We start from the raw sequence: 20525 nt of genomic DNA on the forward strand, positions 1-20525 counted from the left end.
CGGTTCATACGGTGCACGACCAACTCGTTCCCCTGCACATCCGACCTGGCCAAACAGTGCCAGGTGCCCCTGGCGGCCATTATCAGTCCCTTCGCCCCGATTCCCAAAAACGAGGTACCCCTCCTTCTCACCGTTTTCCTTTAAAGTGCTGATTTACACACGCGACCGAAACAGACTCACACTTCACAATAAGGTTACACAACCTGGCATTAACTAACTACTGAAAAGTTACTGTACAGCTTTCTTGTATTTGTGCATCATTAATTGAACTGAACTACATTAGCTAATGACAATTCACATTGGAATGAAAAAAAAAAAAAGGTTAATGTATTTGTTAATGGTTAACTGATTATACATTTATCCTATAGTTTGCTAATGTATAAATATTAATTTAACTAATACATTAGTTAATTTTAAGCTTAATTAATGTATTTGTAAATGGTTGGCATTTATATAGCGCCTTTATCCAAAGCGCTGTACAATTAATGCTTCTCATTCACCCATTCATACACACACTCACACACCAACGGCGATTGGCTGCCATGCAAGGCGCCAACCAGCTCGTCAGGAGCATTTAGGGGTTAGGTGTCTTGCTCAGGGACACTTCGACACAGCCTGGGTGGGGGATCGAACCGGCAATCCTCCAACTGCCAGACGACTGCTCTTACTGCCTGAGCCATTTCGCCCCATATTTGTACTTCATTAATTCATGTCACTAACTACTTTAGCTAATGCCAATTTGTGTAACCTTACTGTAAAGTGTGATCAAAGAAAGTTGCTCCCTCTAGTGTTAATCTGTTCACCCCATTATTTCCACCGTATATAAAACTGACAGGAGCTCAGGCAGTCTCATATATCAGTCTTTCATTATGTTCAGACTCTGGTGGCAGCGCAGTAAGCCTGTGTGGTCCAGAAATCCTTCCCACACAGTTATTCTCGGGTAAAAAGGGCCGCTGGCAGCGCTGGGCCTTTTAAGGCGATGTTAGTGCGCCCCTGACACGGAGAGGCGACTCAGCGCCGCGCGGTCTGAGCTGGCCCGAGGAAGATGAAAGGACTAATCTAACACCGTGTCGGGCAGACCCTGGCTCTCAAAGTTTGTTCCCAAGGAGACGGCATCGTTACTTTCATCTCAAGTTCAACAAACGCTGTTCAGCAGTGCGGAGTATCGCTGAAATAAAGGCCATTGTTTCATTCTTTAATTTTGCATCCGTCAGAATTATTTTTTTCCCCCCCACCACGCAGAGAGTGGCCAGTGTGTGGAATAGCTTGCCAGGTCATGTAGTGGAGGCAGAAACTCGGAGGCCAGGCTTGATACGGTGCGAGACACTATCTAGCATTAGGTACACTTTAGTTTTAGGCATAGGCAAGCAGTGCTGGGCTGAAGAGCCTGTTTTCATCATTATGTTATGTTATGTTAATTCATCAAGATCACAAAATAATACAAAGATTATGAATAAATGATGATGGTGATGGAAAGAGCGTCTTCACAGCGAAAGCCATCCAGAGCCACTCCTGTGCATTGTTAGTTTGGGCGTTTATTTGCTTGGTACAGGAGGAGGGTGTAGATGTGGCACCAGATTCACGAGGAGCTTCCAAACTCTCACTGTTTCTACTGGAGGACTGGTAACCAATATTATCGCTCCGTCAGTCAGAATGAATCATAAACAACGAAAAACACCAGGAAAATTAAAAAATGATAAATAATAAATAATGATGCCGATGATGATGTGGAAGATGACAACAGTGGCATCAGCGCCCTCCTCCCCCGGCTGTGGTTTCGTCTCGATCGTTGGACTGACGTGGCTATTCCGAGACGCAATGAGGGATCCAGAGCTGACCCCTAAGTCAGTGATTCAGCCAATAGACACGTCACTGCACAGGCTTCGGCCTTGTGCAAGTCTGATTACGCTTAATGGCTGATGAATAAATATAGACCGACGCACAGCAACAGCACAGAAATATTGAACCGTTCAGTTCATATCAGTGAAATGAGACCGATAGCTGCAGTAATGGACAGTGGCTATTGGAAAAGATCGTTGATCTCTGAAGTGAAATCTGCCACTAAAATAGACTCAGTGGTCGACTCATCTGGGTCATTCATTGCGTATTTTCACACAGTATTTCACACAGGGCCTACAGTACTTTAATACTTCACACATGCAGTATATGCACATAACAGGCATGCAAAGCCAGTGTAGGTTACTGTAGGACATAGGGTTCCATAGGCAGAGTGCAGACATTGATCTAAAAGTACAGATATGTTATTCCCAGTAATCTTTCCACACATACCAGTGCTGTTAATATATTGAATAGCAGACACACATGATTCTATGAGGCAAAGTGTGTTGGCTCTTGAGTTTGATGACTGTAATTGTGCCTCTGTTCTGGGAGTAAGGGCGTATGTTTTGTCAGTCCTGTCCACAGAGTGCAGTGATGTTTTACTTCTGTCCTCAGGCTCCCTTGTACGTGGTGAACCATGGGGAGGCGGGGCCTCTCCGCTGTAACCGATGCAAGGCTTACATGTGTCCCTACATGCAGTTCATCGACGGGGGGCGGCGCTACCAGTGCGGCTTCTGCAACTGCGTCAACGAAGGTCAGTTCCTCGGTGTAGAAGAACTACTTCCTCTTTGTGGGCTTAATGCTCTGTGACATCACAGTTCAGTGCCTTCTCTGTGGTCTTCACAACCTGTGTGACATCGCAGTTTAGTGCCTTCTCTGTGGTCTTCACAACCTCTGTGCCATCGCAGTTCAGTGCCTTCTCTGTGGTCTTCACAACCTCTGTGAAATCACAGTGCAGTGCCCTCTCTGTGGTCTTTAGGCCCTCTGTGACATCACTGTGTAGTGCCCTATCTGCATTGCGTACCTCCACCACATGTTTAAAAATGCATAAACAAAAGAATTAATCATGCGAAAAAAGTGATTGTTTTTGAGTGCTTTCCTATTTGTTTTGTTCCTTTCCCAAGTCTTTCAGCTGAGACATGAGACGCCATGATGCCATGCCTCATTACCTTAGGGAGTACCTTAAGTACTTAAAGTCTGTTTTATTGTACTTGGAAATCTGGCTTTCAAATAATACCTCTGGTGATCTTGCCATGCAGCGTTACCCTGGAGACAAAACAGTGTTGCTATGTTATGATTTATTTCCCAAAGTTGTTTAGAGTTTGTATTGGCTCGAATGGCTTCATTACTTTTTTCCAATTTGGTATGGGCTTCCTGTCCATTAATCATCATTAATTAATTTGGAGCTCACTCTGCTTATCGTTTAATCTAATGTGCCAATTCCTTTAGCCAATCCATGGGGGTGTACTGTTAGCTCATAACGCTGCCCCCCCCCCCATATTTATGCATTTTTTTTGTTGCTGTACAGCTGTAATCCAAGAAATATTTGAATGACTAAAAAAGTGTATATACGGTTGCCTTTGGCACCACCTAGAGGCATACACTTGCATTGTCAGAATGTGGTGAACGGGACATTCCGTCTCTTGGCAGTTCCGCCGTTTTACTTCCAGCACCTGGACCACATGGGGCGGCGGGTGGACCTGTACGAGAGGCCGGAGCTGTCGCTAGGGTCCTACGAGTTCAGCGCCACGCTGGATTACTGCAGGGTAAGGCCTCTGCTTACTGCGCCAAATACTACTGTGTATATCAACACCGTTCAATTCAGCTGACGCTTTTATCTAAAGCGGCTTCCATTGATTAGACTAAGCAGGGCCAATCCCCCCCCTAGAGCAATGTGGGGTTCAGGGCCTTGCTCAAGAGCCCAACAGCTGCGATGTTATTGTGGCTACACTGGGGCTTGAACCACCAACCTCCTGGGTCCCAGTAAAGCACCTCAGGCACTAGGCTATGGGCTGCCCCTCAGTTGTCCTTCCAGTTGACATTGATGTCCCCTGTTGCTCATCATCAAGACATAAAGTCCAGTTTGCATTTGGAATAGTCCTGTCTCTTTTTTGTGATGTTTGGCAGTTGAAATGTTTCCAGATCAAATTTATAGGCTGAATTCATTGATATTCCCAGTGCTCCCCCCAAGGGGACTACAGGTCCCAGCATGCATCTGTAGGGGGTTGAGTCTTGGCAGTCATATCACATTTTTTACTTGGTTAAACTAGAGGCTCAATCCTAGAATAGAAGTGTGTTTCTAAAAACCTGTGGTGGAGATATGCAATACACAACATGACCGAAAAAAAGCATTATCATTAGCATTAGCTTGGTATTTTCACATTTATTTTGCTCCAAGACATTTATTTTGTTGGCCTGAGTCTTTCAGAGAATATCTGTGGGAAGTAGTGTCATAAGCACTTTGAAATCAACGTCCTTGAAATAAAACCTTTTGTGATCTTTACATGTACAGTTACACTCCCAAAACATTGTTGCTAGGTTGCGATTTATTCTCAAATGTGTTCTCAAAACTGTCTAATAACTGCAGGAGGACAGAACAGTGAAGCGGTTTAGCTGGAAAAAGAGCTTCATAACAATACCCTATATTTTTCTGGACACATTGGCCGATGGCAATAACTCCCTGTTTGACATTATATGCAAACTGCAAACTGAGAAGCAGATGACCACAAATGCCAACTTACGAAGGAAAAATGAAACAAATCTTATTTGTATAAAAAAATGTTTCAGCTGGCTGACTTCACTAGTAAACAGACAGAATGTGTCTGGAGAGTGTCTGGTTCTCTGTATGGCTTCTGCATTTGGCTGCTAATGCCAATAAACAAGAGGGTCAGATGACTGCGATTGAGCTACTTTCTGAACGTGACATTTTCCCTTTATCTACAGATGATCATATTGGCCATGTGACCCAATATTTTATACTAGATATTTAAAAACGAGAGGACATTAGGTATTAGGACAGGACAAGGAGAGTTTTTTTAATGCACTCTCTGAAATAAAGGAATGAATAATGCCTAAAAGTGTCTACAAATGCTTGTCAATGGGTCAGTATCCTACAGGTAAATAAAATCGATAGCCTGCAATATTTAATTAATTTGTACCTTTTTTGCTCTGGAAATGAACTCCTTTGTACCCAAAGGGAACATTACTGTACTTTCAGGGTACATTCAGGAAATTTTATCCTCAAAGAACAAAAATGTTCCTCCACTGTTACTGTATTTCTGAGAGTTTGGTAGAAAAGTGTTGCTATAATGTTTATTGGGTGCCTTAGCTATTTGATTGTAAAATGCATTGTAAATATAAATGCATTTAAAGTGCATTCCTTTGTGTTTATAGGTACAGGATTAATGTCCGTTGGGTCATTTTCAGTGGCCACTGCTGGATGAGGCAGCCCCTATTAAAAAATAAATAAAAATAATCACATTGTAAAGTGTGAGGTGTGCTGTAAAACTGCCCATTTAGGAAATGGTGGGATTTCAGGGAGTTTGCGGTAAATGGGCAATAACTCGTTTAAATCACCAGTGTCCCAGCAGTGCCCAATGAAATTACCCAAAAGAAAACATGCATTGACTGAAAGAATGTGACATGCCTTCACTGACATTCCCAAACAAAATGTGTGTCCATGTTCCCACATTCGCAAATTCCCAAAGCACCATCTTCATCTCTGTACACGAGCCACCGCAGTGCTGTGCAATGTGAAACACATCCCTTATTGGTCAGATATGGGCCACTAATGCGGGACACAAAAATGACCTGAATGCATTCAATCTGATATTTTCTCTCTCTCTTTCTCCCCGCCCAGAACAATAAACCGCCCAATCCGCCGGCCTTTATCTTCATGATTGACGTGTCCTACGCCAACATCAAGAGCGGGCTCGTTAAGCTGCTGTGTGAGGAACTAAAAACCCTGCTGGACCATCTGCCCAGGTATGATGTCACATCCGGTCACATGACACCCGCTGCAACTTCCTGTCACATGACCTCTTTCAGCCACATTCTGTCACATGACACTCATAGCCACATCCTATCACGTGACACTCGTTGCCACGTCCTGTCACATGACTTTAACGTCAGATTCTATAGACCAAACAGATACTCCAGATACTCAGTTCTGAGAGTGTTCACCATATTTCTGGTGATGCAGTTGGAATATCTGGGTGGTTTGCTTCTGGAGACAGAACTCCAGGAAGGCAACTGCCTCCCCATCTCTGTAGCTCCACAAAACTGCTGCTACCGTTCACCTCGGTGTGTTACAGGACTGTTCTGCACACCGTGATCCTTCTGCATGTTTTACTGCCCAAAACAATAAAGAGCACAGATTCCATTCTCATTGTTTCAGAACTCCAGGAGGTGGGGTCAGAGGTCGTACTGGAAAATATGACTCAGTTCTCTCCCCCCTTGCAGCGGTTGTGGTTATTTATGATCTATCTACAGATGGGCCTGATTTGGGCCTGTTGTACGAGGCTGCTGCCATGCAAATCGCCGACTTACACTGAAATACCACTCTAAGTCCTGATTTAGAGTGAAGTCCCACTTTGCTGTAAACCCTGAGCCATCATACTGCAGGTTAGGAAAACAGTGCAGTATCAGACACAGATCTCTCTGTTCTCCCAGAGCTGCGCTTCAGGTCCTTAACCCAGGGTTCTGACGCTGATGTCACAATCACAATCCGTGATCTAGAACACTGACTTAGAATATCCAACTTCCAAAAAACCTGCTCTTCAGAGTTATTGGTTTCTCAGGCTAGCACTACGCATGTTATGACACTGAGCCTGAAAGGGTTCTGTCTGTAACACTTGTGGCGTTGGCCATAGTTCATGTCATGCTTTCACACCACCAATGCATCCGCAGTCATTAGAAACGTGTGTTTGTTTGTTCGGGTGATGAATGTAGATATCGGCCGTGTTCATGAAGCCGGTTTCATTACGCAAGTCCAGGTTATTGCTGGGGTTTGAGAAATCAGAGTGGGTTCTGCAGGGGGGAGCGCTGTTTCTCTTGGCTGTGAGGAAGCCAGTGATTCCACGCCGGTCCCATGACGACTGCGATAATGGCTGTATAAGTGAAAGCATGTGAGACATCCCTTTTAAATCCCGCTCTAGCGTTGTGCTGTCGAAACGTGTCCTGCACGTGCCCTTTTCAACCCTGAGGAACAGGACGGGGGCGTCTGGCTTCAACCCCAAAATGGACACTTCTTCCTCTTTGCCCCCTTTGCTTCTGCAGTTGCATTAACCCTTTAAGGCAGTGATAACCAGCCCTGCTCCTGGAGATCTACCCTAATTATCTCCAGGGGGTTGGTGACCACTGCTTTAAGGTGTGAGGTCACAAACATGTGGTTATGTTTTTAACTGAACATTCTAATGCTGATGTACCAATCACTACTGGTGACTGAAAGAGTTCTCAAACACAAACAAACATTCCAAAATATTCCAGGCATACTGTTGCATTGTGTTGTCACTTTGTTGTACGTTGCTCTGGATAAGAGCGTCTGCTAAATGCTTTGTAATGTAATGTAATGTAATGTAATGTCATGCCGGTTGTGTTACTACGCTCATGTGCTGTTATGGAAAAGCCCCTATGGCTTGAGTGACCTGTCGTGCTCATTGTTTGTGTGGACCCAAGGAAAGATACTTTTCTGGGCGCTTGTTGTTAGCAGTAAAAACAAACACGGGTCGACGCCGAGCCGCATAGTTAATGTGGCAAGCCCTGCACTGTTCACAGGAGAGCTGTGTGTAAGCGGAGAAACGTTTATATGATCAGGGACAAACAAGGCTCACAGCGGAGTATTTTTGGGAACACTTTATTTTAAGGGTCCTACAAGAGCTGTATAACTCCTTCGTAAGCACTACATAGCACATTTGTAAGCCATACATAAGCATTCATAAGCGCTTATGTCAATAACCGCAAAAGGGTATATGGTGTCTTATGTCAACATTGATGCTGCAAGTGACATTAACATAACATACCAAGTGAACTGACAGAAGATCCTTATGTCGGTTATTGACATAACCACTTATGAATGCTTATGCAGTGCTTATGAATTAGTTATATAGCTCTTATGTAGGACCCTTCAAATAATGTGTTGCCATATTTTTTTGAACCATAGTTTTGTTAGTTATGGGATGTGAGACCACATGCGTTCGCTTGCCGATCGACCGTGATGAACTCACCCGGGCTGAACTCCCCCGGGCTGAACTCACCCGGGCTGAACTCACCCGGGCTGAACTCACCCGGGCTGAACTCCCCCGGGCTGAACTCCTCCGGGCTGAACTCCTCCGGGCTGAACTCCTCCGGGCTGAACTCACCCGGGCTGAACTCACCCGGGCTGAACTCACCCGGGCTGAACTCCCCCGGGCTGAACTCACCCGGGCTGAACTCCCCCGGGCTGAACTTACCCGGGCTGAACTCACCCGGGCCTGGTCTCTCTCCGGCCTGGTCTCTCTCCGTTTGCAGCGAGGAGGGGGCGGAGAGCTCTGCGGTCAGGGTGGGCTTCGTCACCTACAACAAGATCCTGCACTTCTACAACGTGAAGAGCGGCCTGGCCCAGCCGCAGATGATGGTGGTGTCCGACGTGGCCGAGATGTTCCTGCCTCTGCTGGACGGCTTCCTGGTCAACTTCCAGGATTCCCGGTCCGTCATCCACAAGTGAGTCCCGTCTGTGACCCGGTCCATTATCCACAAGTGAGTCCCGTCTGTGACCCGGTCCATTATCCACAAGTGAGTCGTGTCTGTGACCCGGTCCATCATCCACAAGTGAGTCCTGTCTGTGACCCGGTCCAACATCCACAAGTGAGTCCTGTCTGACCCGGTGAAAATGCCGTATACAGGAGCAGAAAGAAGGGGCAAATGGCTCGATCCGGGATCTGAAGGTCGCAGTGTGTCTGCAGGTTTCTGATTTTATTCATCCCACAGGCAGTAAGTTAGTGCTTTCTTGTGCCCTCCCCCTCAGTCTGCTGGACCAGATCCCGGACCTGTTCGGCGAAACCAACGAGAGCGAGACGGTGTTCGGCCCGGTCATTCAGGCCGGCGTGGAGGCGCTGAAGGTGAGAGCGCAAGTTCCAGAACCTTCTATAGGCACAGCCACGCTTACCTGCCAAAACAGATTTCTGCTGGATTGCTGCAGCAATTTGGTGTTCTGAACTTTGATGCCAAAAAAGATCTTTAAAGACAGACGGCAGCCCTTGTTTTAAATCATGCTTTCATAAATTAAGAAAAGTAACTTTTTTTTTTGGTTGAGAGTGCCAAAGCATTGTGCAGATGTGAGCCACGTGTGAAACGTTTCTGAAGTCCGTCTCCTGAGCTGAATTTTATCCGTCTCACTGTCGCCCCCTGGTGTCTGCTTTTCAGGCTGCAGAGTGCAGTGGAAAGCTCTTCATCTTCCACTCCTCCCTCCCCACCGCCGAGGCTCCTGGGAAACTCAAGAACCGCGACGACAAGAAGCTGGTTAACACCGACAAGGAAAAGGTGCGTGACCGTATCCAAAACAGCTTACTACTGCAACTACAGTGTCCTCAAAATATGTACTGTCTACTAAACATACTGCAACCCCCACCTACAGCAGGGGTTGTCAAACTTGATGGGGTCCTGTGTGTGCTGTTTTTTTTTTTTTTTTTAATCTTTAAAAATATATTTTGCTATGTGCTACACCTGCATAAACCAGTACTGAATCTGAACCAGTATTGGCTCAAATTGGCAGAGATATAGGACAGAATAATTGTTTGGAAAGAAAACCAGACAATACACAATAGTCCTCTTGGAACAGTCTCTTGGCCAGTGTTGTTCTGAAACTCGGTCCTGGGGACTCCTGTGTGTGCTGGTTTTTGTTTAAGTTGGCATCATTTTAATTATGCAATTGTTCATAATATAGCACAAAAAGTACACTGTGAGAACATTTTTATTCTTCATTATATTTTTAAGAGGGTAAATGATCCCTCAAAATATGAAAAGTGCAAGTAAGAACGACTTTGGGGATAGCAACTGTGGTTGGAACAGGAACCAGCATCCACATGCGGTCCCCACACTCTCAGAAATAAAAAAGTACAAATGCTTGTCACTGCATAGAATTGTACCCCTAACAGTAATATATAACTAATCTGTGCCTTTATTGCTGGGAAAACATACTCATTTGTACAGAAAGAGAACATTATTGTGCTTTCAGGGTACGTTGGCGTTGATGTTGGCGTTGATGTTGGTGTTGACGTTGGCGTTGGCGCTGGCGTTGATGTTGGCCTTGACGTTGGCGTTGATGTTGGCGTTGATGTTGGCGTTGATGTTGGCGTTGATGTTGACGTTGGCGTTGATGTTGGCGTTGATGTTGGCGTTGATGTTGGTGTTGACGTTGGCGTTGGGGTTGACGTTGGCGTTGATGTTGGCGTTGATGTTGGCGTTGGCGCTGGCGTTGACGTTGACGTTGGCGTTGACGTTGGCGTTGATGTTGGCGTTGATGTTGGCGTTGATGTTGGCCTTGACGTTGGCGTTGATGTTGGCCTTGACGTTGGTGCATTTGGCTGGCCCGCCCAGACTCTGTTTCAGCCCCAGCGCCTGTACGAGCAGCTGGCCAAGGACTGCACGGCGAGTGGCTGCAGTGTGGACCTGTTCCTGTTCCCCAGCCAGTACCTGGACGTGGCCTCCATGGGCCACGTGCCCCTGCACACCGGGGGCTCCGTCTACAAATACAACAACTTTCGGGTGCGTGCTAACGTGCTAGCAGCACAGCGCTAACGTGCTAGGAGCACAGTGAGGGCTCTGTTGTCTCTACGTTTAAATACATCTCCAGCATAACTGTCAAAGTTCAGGTGCACGTTATACGTGCTAGAAGGACAGCGCTAACCAGCACCCTAATGGCTTTTGAGTGTATATAACAGTCTCTACTGTTATATACACTCACAGTGTGCAATTCATTAGGTAGACCTTTACACTGAGTGTACATCTCCCACTGAACCGTCAAAGATGTAGATTTTACTGTTTCTAAGTCTAAGCTGGCCTTATGTATGATGATTCTTTGACAGGCAGTACTTTGTGTGACACAGATGAACCATACCATGAAATCTGTCAAATGTGACCATCTGAGGAGACACTGAAAGTCTGAGAAACCATCTCCTGCCCTTAGAAATGGCTGTCCTTTAGCCAATAGAATCCTTTGTTGCCTATGACATCACTTTTAGACACACACAGGAACACTGAAGTGCTCTTTTATCTCAGTGGTTAATGTAATGCGTCCTAGAATTAATTGCATAACATTTCACTTTTTTTTTTTTTTTTTTTGCTTGAAGGTCATTGTCAATTTTCCCTGTAAAGACAGGGGCTGCCATTTTCCAAAATGGCCTCCAGCTGGTCGAATTGAGATGCATGATTAAGCTCAGAGTAAACGATTAATCAATCCCTTTGGGCAAACATTAGCCTTGAATATTTGTTCAATATGATAATGTAATCAGAGGTACAATGAATTACGTTCATCTAATTTTAACTGACCTTATTGCATGAATGAGCAATTCCTGAATGAAATATGCATTGCCCTGTAGGTTGCCATATTATGTGAAAGGGCTCTGAAACATTTATCATATGCCGTAATCACTATAAATGTTTTCCTGCAATTTACCTTTGTAAGAGATCCATCTAGTGAGCTATTAACAGTAATTGCACGTCGAGCAAATACCGAACAGTTTTATTTCGTTTCGGTTTTGTTATTTTTCCAGGAAAAGAGCTTCAAAACAACATAATTTGATTTAGACTGAAGACAGGATGCTCTGTGTTCAGTTTTTTTGAGACTTCCTGTCTGTGTGTTCCAGATCGAGGCAGACAGAGACCTCTTCCTGAGCGACCTGAGGAAAGACGTGGAGAAGCCAATCGGATTCGACGGCATCATGCGAGTCCGAACCAGCACAGGTGAGAGCCTTCCCAATGATGTCACCTCCCTAATGATGTCACCTCCCTAATGGACGCATGTGGATTGTCATTGAATTCTTTCCATAGGTTTATATAAAACCACCATTTTATGCACATTTACAGGGCACACATTACAACAGCTGGTAATGATCGCATTCCAAGTTTCATACTATTAATTACGCAGTGTTCTTATTAAAATGTTTGCATGCAGAAATGACCACACACGAAGTACTGCTTCATTACTGTGGGTCATTATGTTTGGCAAAAAACCAAGTAGCCTGGTGCCAATATTCCCTCAGGAATAGAAAACGACAGAGAGGGAGTCATACAGGCTTCCCCACTTGATTATTGCATATTTGTGTGTGTATGTGTGTGTGTGTGTGTGTGTGTGTGTGTGTGATTGCATGTGTGTGTACATTTGTGTGTGTCTGTGTATTTGTCTGTGTGTGTACGTGTGTGTGTGCGTGTCTGTATGTGTGTGTGCCTTTGTGTGTGTGTGTGTGTGTGTGTGTGTGTGTGTGTGTGATTGCATGTGTGTGTGTGTTTGTGTGTGCCTGTGTATTTGTCTGTGTGTGTACGTGTGTGTGTGCGTGTCTGTATGTGTGTGTGCCTTTGTGTGTGTGTGTGTGTGTCTTTGTGCCTGTGTGCCTGTGTGTGTGTGTCTTTGTGTCTTTGTGCCTGTGTGTGTGTGTGTGTCTTTGTGCCTGTGTGCCTGTGTGTGTGTGTGTGTGCGTGCCTGTGTGTGTGTGTGTCTTTGTGCCTGTGTGCCTGTGTGTGTGTGTGTGTGTGTGCGTGCCTGTGTGTGTGTGTGTCTTTGTGCCTGTGTGCCTGTGTGCCTGTGTGTGTGTGTATGCGTGTGCATGTGCGTGTGTGTGCCTGTGTATGTGTCTGTGTGTACGTGTGTGTGTGTGTAGGATTCAGAGCCACAGACTTCTTCGGGGCCGTCTACATGAACAACACCACGGATGTGGAAATGGCCGCTGTGGACTCCCACAAAGCCGTGACGGTGGAGTTCAAGCACGACGACGCCCTGAGCGAAGACACGGGCGCCCTCATACAGGTGCGTACCCCACCTGCGCCCCTCCCCACCTGCGCCCCTCCCCACCTGCCCCCCTCCGCCCCTGCGCCCCTCCCCACCTGCCCCCCTCCGCCCCTGCCCCCCTCCGCCCGCAGGGCCTCAGTACCGCCCGTGGCCTCTGTTGCCATTCACGTAACGTTAGCGCAACCTGCAGGATTGCCACGTTAGCCGGATAACTGAGCTGAGTAAAACCCGGAACAGCTCTTTTTTCCATCAGTCAGATCTACAGTACGAGGGTTCCGGGTTTTACTCAGTGCGGTTATCCGGCTAACTCAGTAATCCTGCTTTGTGATACAGGGCTATAAGTCATTTTTAAAAAAGCACAGTATATTTCAGTTAATTACTGTATATGTAGTTATTAACCTGAATTAATGATGTGCAAATACAAAAACAGAGCTGTACTGATTGAGTAGTTAGTTAGCCAACTACATTAGTTGATGCCAGTCCATGTAACCGTATTGTAAAGCGTTTTAGTATAATCGTACACTGTGGCCGTGGGTTCACTCACGTTTCTGCGCTCTGGAGCTGCGTCCCGTCCTCCTCTCTCACGCCGTCCTCTCGCCCTCCCTTCCCAGTGTGCCTTGCTCTACACCACCGTCAGCGGGCAGCGGCGTCTACGCATACACAACCTCTCGCTGAACTGCAGCGCCCAGCTGGCCGAGCTCTACAAGAGCTGCGAGACCGACGCCCTCGTCAACTTCTTCGCCAAATCAGGTGAGTCGCAGTGCTTATGTGTGTACTATAGTACATTATACTGATGCTTATGTGTGTACTATAGTACATTATACTGATGCTTATGTGTGTACTATAGTACATTATACTGATGCTTATGTGTGTACTATAGTACATTATACTGATGCTTATGTGTGTACTATAGTACATTATACTGATGCTTATCTGTGTACTATAGTACATTATACTGATGCTTATGTGTGTACTATAGTACATTATACTGATGCTTATCTGTGTACTATAGTACATTATACTGATGCTTATGTGTGTACTATAGTACATTATACTGATGCTTATCTGTGTACTATAGTGCATTATACTGATGCTTATCTGTGTACTATAGTACATTATACTGATGCTTATCTGTGTACTATAGTACATTATACTGATGCTTATCTGTGTACTATAGTACATTATACTGATGCTTATCTGTGTACTATAGTACATTATACTGATGCTTATCTTTGTACTATAGTACATTATACTGATGCTGGCCTGTGTACTATAGTACATTATACTGATGCTGGCCTGTGTACTATAGTACATTATACTGATGCTTATCTGTGTACTATAGTACATTATACTGATGCTGGCCTGTGTACTATAGTACATTATACTGATGCTGGCCTGTGTACTATAGTTCATCACTTATGCTGATGCTCGTATGTACTGTACCCCCTGTGTTCCCAGCGTACCGCGCCATGCTGAACCAGCCCCTGAAGACGGTGCGGGACGTCCTGGTGAAGCAGACGGCCCACATGCTGGCCTGCTACAAGAAGAACTGTGCCAGCCCGTCTGCCGTCAGCCAGGTACGCCGGGGGGGCCTGGGGGGGCCCTGGGGAGGGGCCTGGGGGGGCTCACACACCGCCACAGCGCCCCCCTCACTGGCACCACAACGCAAGGCTACCTTCTGGCCTTAAGCCTGATTTATAGTTTGTTGCATGACACTTTCGACAAGTGTTACGTGACAAAAATGAAAGTGTCCCACAACTTTATTCTGTGCGTTTATTTTGTGATGAGGGTTGTGTTGTCACTATGGCAACAACATGCCAAACAGCTGATTTTTACATTTTTTAAAACACAGTGATACAAATTCCATCTGGCTGTCCAGTGAACACAGCATGGCAAAATGACACCTTTTTACAGCGAATATCCATCTTTTTTTCCAACACAAGTAACAAAGTATATATCAGGCTTTAGCACTGATTGGGCTCTGCTGTCTTCAGTTCAGAGAGACTATCCTCAGGGCTCAGAGATAACCTTTGACCTCAGTTCACCACCAGATTTCAGCTCAGAGGCTGTAATATCACTGGTGTCAGTGCAGAGATTTCAAGGTTAATGTCTGTTCATTTAATAGCATGTGCTTTTAGGACCAGAGGGGAAATTAAATTGAGTGCCATTTCTTTTTTAAAGATCCTTTTTTAATGGGATCTCTGCTATGGTGTAAAACCACCATGACCGTTAAAGAGCCCTCATAGTGGGTCACCTCTAGAGTCTCCACCTCGTGTCCATAAACACACGTCATGTGTGTGTGTGTGTGTGTGTGTGTGTGTCCATAAACACACACCACGTACGTGTATCTCTGCAGGATGAAAATTAGACTGTGTTTGTTTTGAAAATGTAATGAGATTGTTGTATCACTGTCATGTCTGCGTTGGCATTGTAATCCTGAGTAAACTGACAGTGTTGGAGTTTATCAAGCTGCATTTACTGGAGCAAGCAGGTGTGTGCGCAGCAGATCTGTGTCAATTACGTAATGTTCAAATACTTTTCTGTGCTTGATTGATCTGGCCGGGTGAAATTGAGTCAACCGAGAGGACCGTACCTTTTTGAGAGCGTTTCATCGAGTGTGTCCCAGACAAGCTCAGTAAAGCAGCAAATTTTAATCCAGAACATATGTGACCCAGGTGTGGTGGCCAGAGCAGGCTGGAGTGTGAGTGTGTAACAGCGCCCCCTGTCTGTGTGTGTGTGTGTGTGTGTGTGTGTGTGTGTGTGTGTGTGTGTGCGCATGCTCACGTGTGTTTGTGTGTGTGTGTGTGTGAGTGTGTGACTGCGCCCCTTGTGTGTGTGTGTGTGCATGTGTGTGTGTGCGCGCATGCTCACGTGTGTTTGTGCGTGTGTGTGAATGTGTGACAGCGCCCCCTGTCTGTCTGTGAGTGTGCGTGCGCTCTCACATGTGTTTGTGCGTGTGTGAGTGTGTGACAGCGCCCCCTGTCTGTCTGTGAGTGTGCGTGCGCTCACATGTGTTTGTGCGTGTGTGTGAGTGTGTAACAGCGTGTGTGTGTGTGTGTGCGCCCCTGCAGCTGATCCTGCCCGACGCGATGAAGGTGTTCCCGGTGTACGTGAACAGCCTGATGAAGAACGCCGCCCTGGTGGGCAGCGTGGAGCTCTCCACCGACGAGAGGGCCTTCCACAGGCTGCAGGTCATGGGCATGGGGGTGGAGGAGACCCAGGGCCTGTTCTACCCCCGCCTCGTCCCGCTGGTGAGCTCAAAATACCCCCCTCCCCCGAATCTACCCCCGCCTCGTCCCTCTGGTGAGCTCAAAATACCCCCCTCCCCCTAGTCCACCCCCACCTCGTCCCGCTGGTGAGCTCACCACTACGACAATCACATTAGCTAAGGAAACGGACTGAAATTAATATAGTTACTTCAACAACAACAATGACAAAAAAGAGATAATCAAAATCACGGTCCTCGAGGTTCGAGAATTTGAATTTGAATTTGAATTTATTTGTTTATAATGTCGTGGACAGTCCCCATTAATTAACTGTAAACAGTAAATGGAGCAGCTTTAGCCTACATGACTAATTTCAAGCTGTAGTCCCCGGCCAGTTGACAATAGGCTCCCTAAAATACATTAGTTAAAAAAATAATAAAATTACAGTTGCAGCAAGCACAAACAAATGGAGCAAGACATACAAACATATCAAGCACAATTGGAGCAAGCACAAACATGCGGGGAGACAAGACATGCAAGCACAAATGGCAGCAACATCAATGCAGTACATGAGATAAAACAGTACAAGGGGACAAGGGAAGAGCAAATAGTCATAGCAGACATACAGACATAGCAACATACAGACATAATAGCATACAGACATAGTAGCATACAGACACAGCAGCATACAGGCACAGTAGCATCCAGACATTGAAACACACACAGACATATGCAGGTGGGTAGCAAAGATGGAGGTGTACATAACACACGTCATGGGGAAAAGAACTCTCTCCCTTTACCTGGGAGTCAGGTGTAAAGACAGTCTGGCCACTGATGAGCACTCATTGTTCAGAAAACCAGGGCTGGATTTGGGCTGTTGGAGTATGTCTCTGAACCCCCCCTGTCCCCCCCCCTGTCCCCCCCCAGCACACCATGGACGTGGCGGAGGAGGGCGTCCCGGCCCCGGTGCGCTGCTCTGAGGAGCGTCTCTCTGACGGGGGGCTCTTCCTGCTGGAGAACGGGCGGCAGCTCTTCCTGTGGCTGGGCCAGGCCTGCCCCCCCGACCTCGTCCAGAACGTCTTCAACGTCCCGTCCGTCGCCCACGTCGGCAGCGAGGGGGTGAGACAGCGCCCCCCACGGGAGCCCTGCGGGCCTGCGCCCCGGGGCGGAGTTAAACCGCAAACATAACCGCACACGTTCTCATCAGGAAGAGAACAGCACCACACTGCTCAAATGCATTCACTAATACTGCAACCGTACTCGTCATTCTCTGCACCTGCAGCGGGGGACTGGGTTCTGGAGGGCTGCGTGTTTTTGTTTTCACCTCAAAATCTGTACCTGTCTACCTGGGTTTTTTCTCTGCAGCAGTCAGTACCGAAGCTGGACAACCCCCACTCCAAGAAGCTGTGGTCCATCATCGACCTCATCAGCACCCAGAGACTCCACTCCATGAAGGTACACCACCGTCTGTGTGCTGGTCCCCTAAGACTGACCTCACACCGCGTGTGCTAAGCACTGTAAATATAAGAAGTTGATTTACAATTAAAAATGCATCATTGGACGACAAATGTGAAAATTCACATTGAAAATTGTTCATATCTTGCTGTGCCTCCATTAGCAGATAAATATGAAGGTAAATCTAAAAATATACTGAACTCATACCTTCAAATAATGCACTCTGAGAAATAAAGTCACAGTACAGTGGAGGTACATTTTTGTTCTTCAATTTCCAAAATGTACCCTGAAAGTACTAATATATACTTGGGTACTAAAGTACCGTTTAGAAGCAAAGGTACAAGTCAGTTATGTACTGTTGGCTGTACAGCTTCATCTACCTATAGGATACCACCCCAGTGACGAGCATTTGTATCTTTATGAGAAATTTTTCCTACCTTTTTTTCTGAGTGTGTGGACAGATCATATTAAATCAATCGATACTCCTCTTTCACAGGTGCAAGTGATCAGTGACGTTTTAGGAAGGGGGTAGTACTGCAGCTCAACTCCTCTGTTTATCTCCTCTCCTCCTCTCTCTCCTCTCTCCTCCTCCTCTCCCCTCCTCTCTCCTCCTCCTCTCTCCTCCTCTCTCCTCTCTCCTCCTCCTCTCTCCTCCTCTCCCCTCCTCTCCCCTCCTCTCTCGCAGGTCCTGGTGGTGAAGCAGAAGGACCGGACGGAGATGCCGTTCCGGCAGCTCCTGGTGGAGGATAAGGGCGTTCACGGCGGGGCGTCCTACATGGACTTCCTGTGCTACGTCCACCGAGAAGTCCGACAGCTGCTCACCTAACGGCCCCCGTCGCCGTGGGGACCCTGAACAGCCTGTTGCCATGGGGACCCCGAACCCTTCGTCGCCATGGGCACCCCGAACCGCCCGTCGCCATGGGGATCCTGAACCGTCTGGCACCCCCTTCTGGACAACTTCTGTGTGGCTCCATTTGGTGCCCAGTGCCAAAAGACCTCATCCTTTTTCTACTTGCCTCTATATCAGACCTGGATCAAATACGTCATTGTCTTGGATTAAAATACGCCGTGCCCGATTGATCTTGCCTGCATCATTCCTGAGAGTATTTCATAGGTTACAATACACCAGACAAACTCAATAAAGTGTGTCCGAGACCAAAACAATTACGTATTTGACCCAGGTCTGTTCTATACACAGTACCTGTCGTACTGTGATATATTTTAATGACTTCACGCTTAACACTATTTTCATGAAATTGCATTTTTGGGTCATTTCATCCCATTTCTGCTGCAGTGCTTTTGACCTGCACAACACCTGCACATTGGCCTTTCAAGCACCTGTTCAAAAGCCAGTCGACAGGTGCTAGATTTATGCAAAGCTCCCTTTGTTAAGAACAGCGTGCGGAGCACTGGAACACGGGACTGAGTGGAACACGGAACAGAGACCGCTTCCGTATTCCATGGACCGCTGCATCAGGTGCATTGGCACAGCCAATCACACACTAGTAGTGTTACTCATGCCATAAGCCCATCTGCACCGTGGTGGGAATTCTGTGGCCCTTTTGATGAATAGTGAATGGGATTTCTGTGAGGCTAATTCTTTATATGTCTTTTGGGACTATTTCTTTTACATTTGATAAAAAAAAGCTAACAGATAAATACAAATCATAGATTATATCAGAGATCACACATTGGCATTAGTAGGTTATTAATATAATAATAAGGATATTCAGCATCATTCTTAATTTGTCATGGGAGTTTTTTCTTGGCTTACTCGTCAGGGTCTGGGCCGAGAATGTCTGTCAAGGGTTTTGACACATCGGTGAAAAGCGATATGAAATATAACAGAATTATCTGCAGAAATACAGGAGAGAAAGTCAAGCATTTCACTTTTTCCCTCAAAGTTGCTTTTTTAGTTCTAGTAGAATCTGTATCTGCCATCTGAATTATTTTATATGCTTTTTTATTGTATTTTCCGTCATTATTTAGGTACTGTTTCGGAGACCAGGGCCAGTGGCAATGTAGACATTCATATTTTGTGGAATTTTTTATGGCATTGAAAACATGTAAACATTGTCTGACTAAACTTCTGAAAAAAAAAAAAAAAATGAAAACAAAAAATCTCATTCATATAATTCACTCCATAGTTAGATACAAATTGGATTTATTCTTACCATTCAAATACTAAATCCTAAAAAATATAGGATTTGTTCTCTGGGACCAAAATTCATCAGGATGGTTAAAATGTTCACATTGTGATACTAAAAGGGACTTTTTTAAAGGGGTTAATTAAATACATTGTGTATTGTGTACACGTAGTATGTTTAACCAGACATGTGCTTGGTCCGACTGAAGAATTTTGGCCTGTCAGTTTTTGTTTTTTATGGATTTGTACGCAGCGAACCGATTTTCAGTGACGCTGTACCTTCCTGTGTTTGTGGAAATGTTGGAAAGCAGAACAAGCAGGGTGTGTGTCACTGTCTAGTGTGCTTTTACTCATTATGTGTTACTGCCATCTGCCTTAATAACTGTCCATATGGTAAAACTTATATACTTATATAATTATATACTATAATACAATATTAAGTTTAAAAAAAAAAAAATGTTACTTTGTAGTTTATGCAAATACAGCTCAGGAAGCATTTGTCTTTACAGTTGTAGGAAATGATCATCGCTAGTAATGGGGGAGAGAGGCGGAGGGTAGAGCGACAATAAGCCATCGGTGCCACACTGATCTCAACCAATCATTGTGCTCATCTGTATAGAGCAGTGGCTCAAACAAGGCCGCAGTTGACCGCTCACTGCAGCTTCACTCATAGGGTTCAGGAAACCTCAGTCTTTCATCACTAGTTGGAGCCATCTTGGCTCTGAATAAGAACTGCGTGTGTTTGAGTTAAAGGAGAGGTGTGGGAGATTTGTGTCATGCTCATGTCAATCCAAAGTGTTTATAAGTCTCATTTTTATTAAACTCCTGTCTGGCCTGTAACCCCCTTCCGTTTCTGACCTTCGTGGTGAGACTATTCTTTCCACTGATATCCAGCAGG

At 45.8% G+C, this 20525-nt stretch overlaps 1 protein-coding gene across 1 annotated transcript in view; it reads left to right on the top strand.

Moving 5' to 3' along the window:
- The window catches only part of sec24d (SEC24 homolog D, COPII coat complex component), a 29660-nt gene extending 9193 nt beyond the window's left edge, over positions 1–20467 (top strand). Inside the window, exons 8-23 of the mRNA XM_061251544.1 lie at positions 1–114; positions 2455–2593; positions 3490–3605; positions 5699–5823; positions 8347–8538; positions 8843–8936; positions 9241–9357; positions 10414–10581; positions 11682–11778; positions 12693–12838; positions 13432–13570; positions 14279–14397; positions 15892–16071; positions 16954–17145; positions 17392–17481; positions 18167–20467. The exon at positions 1–114 is cut by the window's left edge and continues 14 nt beyond it. Coding sequence (XP_061107528.1) covers positions 1–114; positions 2455–2593; positions 3490–3605; positions 5699–5823; positions 8347–8538; positions 8843–8936; positions 9241–9357; positions 10414–10581; positions 11682–11778; positions 12693–12838; positions 13432–13570; positions 14279–14397; positions 15892–16071; positions 16954–17145; positions 17392–17481; positions 18167–18307 — 2169 coding nt within the window. The 3' untranslated portion in view covers positions 18308–20467. The remainder of the gene's footprint in view (positions 115–2454; positions 2594–3489; positions 3606–5698; positions 5824–8346; positions 8539–8842; positions 8937–9240; positions 9358–10413; positions 10582–11681; positions 11779–12692; positions 12839–13431; positions 13571–14278; positions 14398–15891; positions 16072–16953; positions 17146–17391; positions 17482–18166) is intronic.
- Positions 20468–20525: the final 58 nt, after the last annotated feature.

Source organism: Conger conger, chromosome 8, assembly GCF_963514075.1.
Source record: "Conger conger chromosome 8, fConCon1.1, whole genome shotgun sequence".
In the NCBI taxonomy this organism is placed as follows: domain Eukaryota; kingdom Metazoa; phylum Chordata; class Actinopteri; order Anguilliformes; family Congridae; genus Conger; species Conger conger.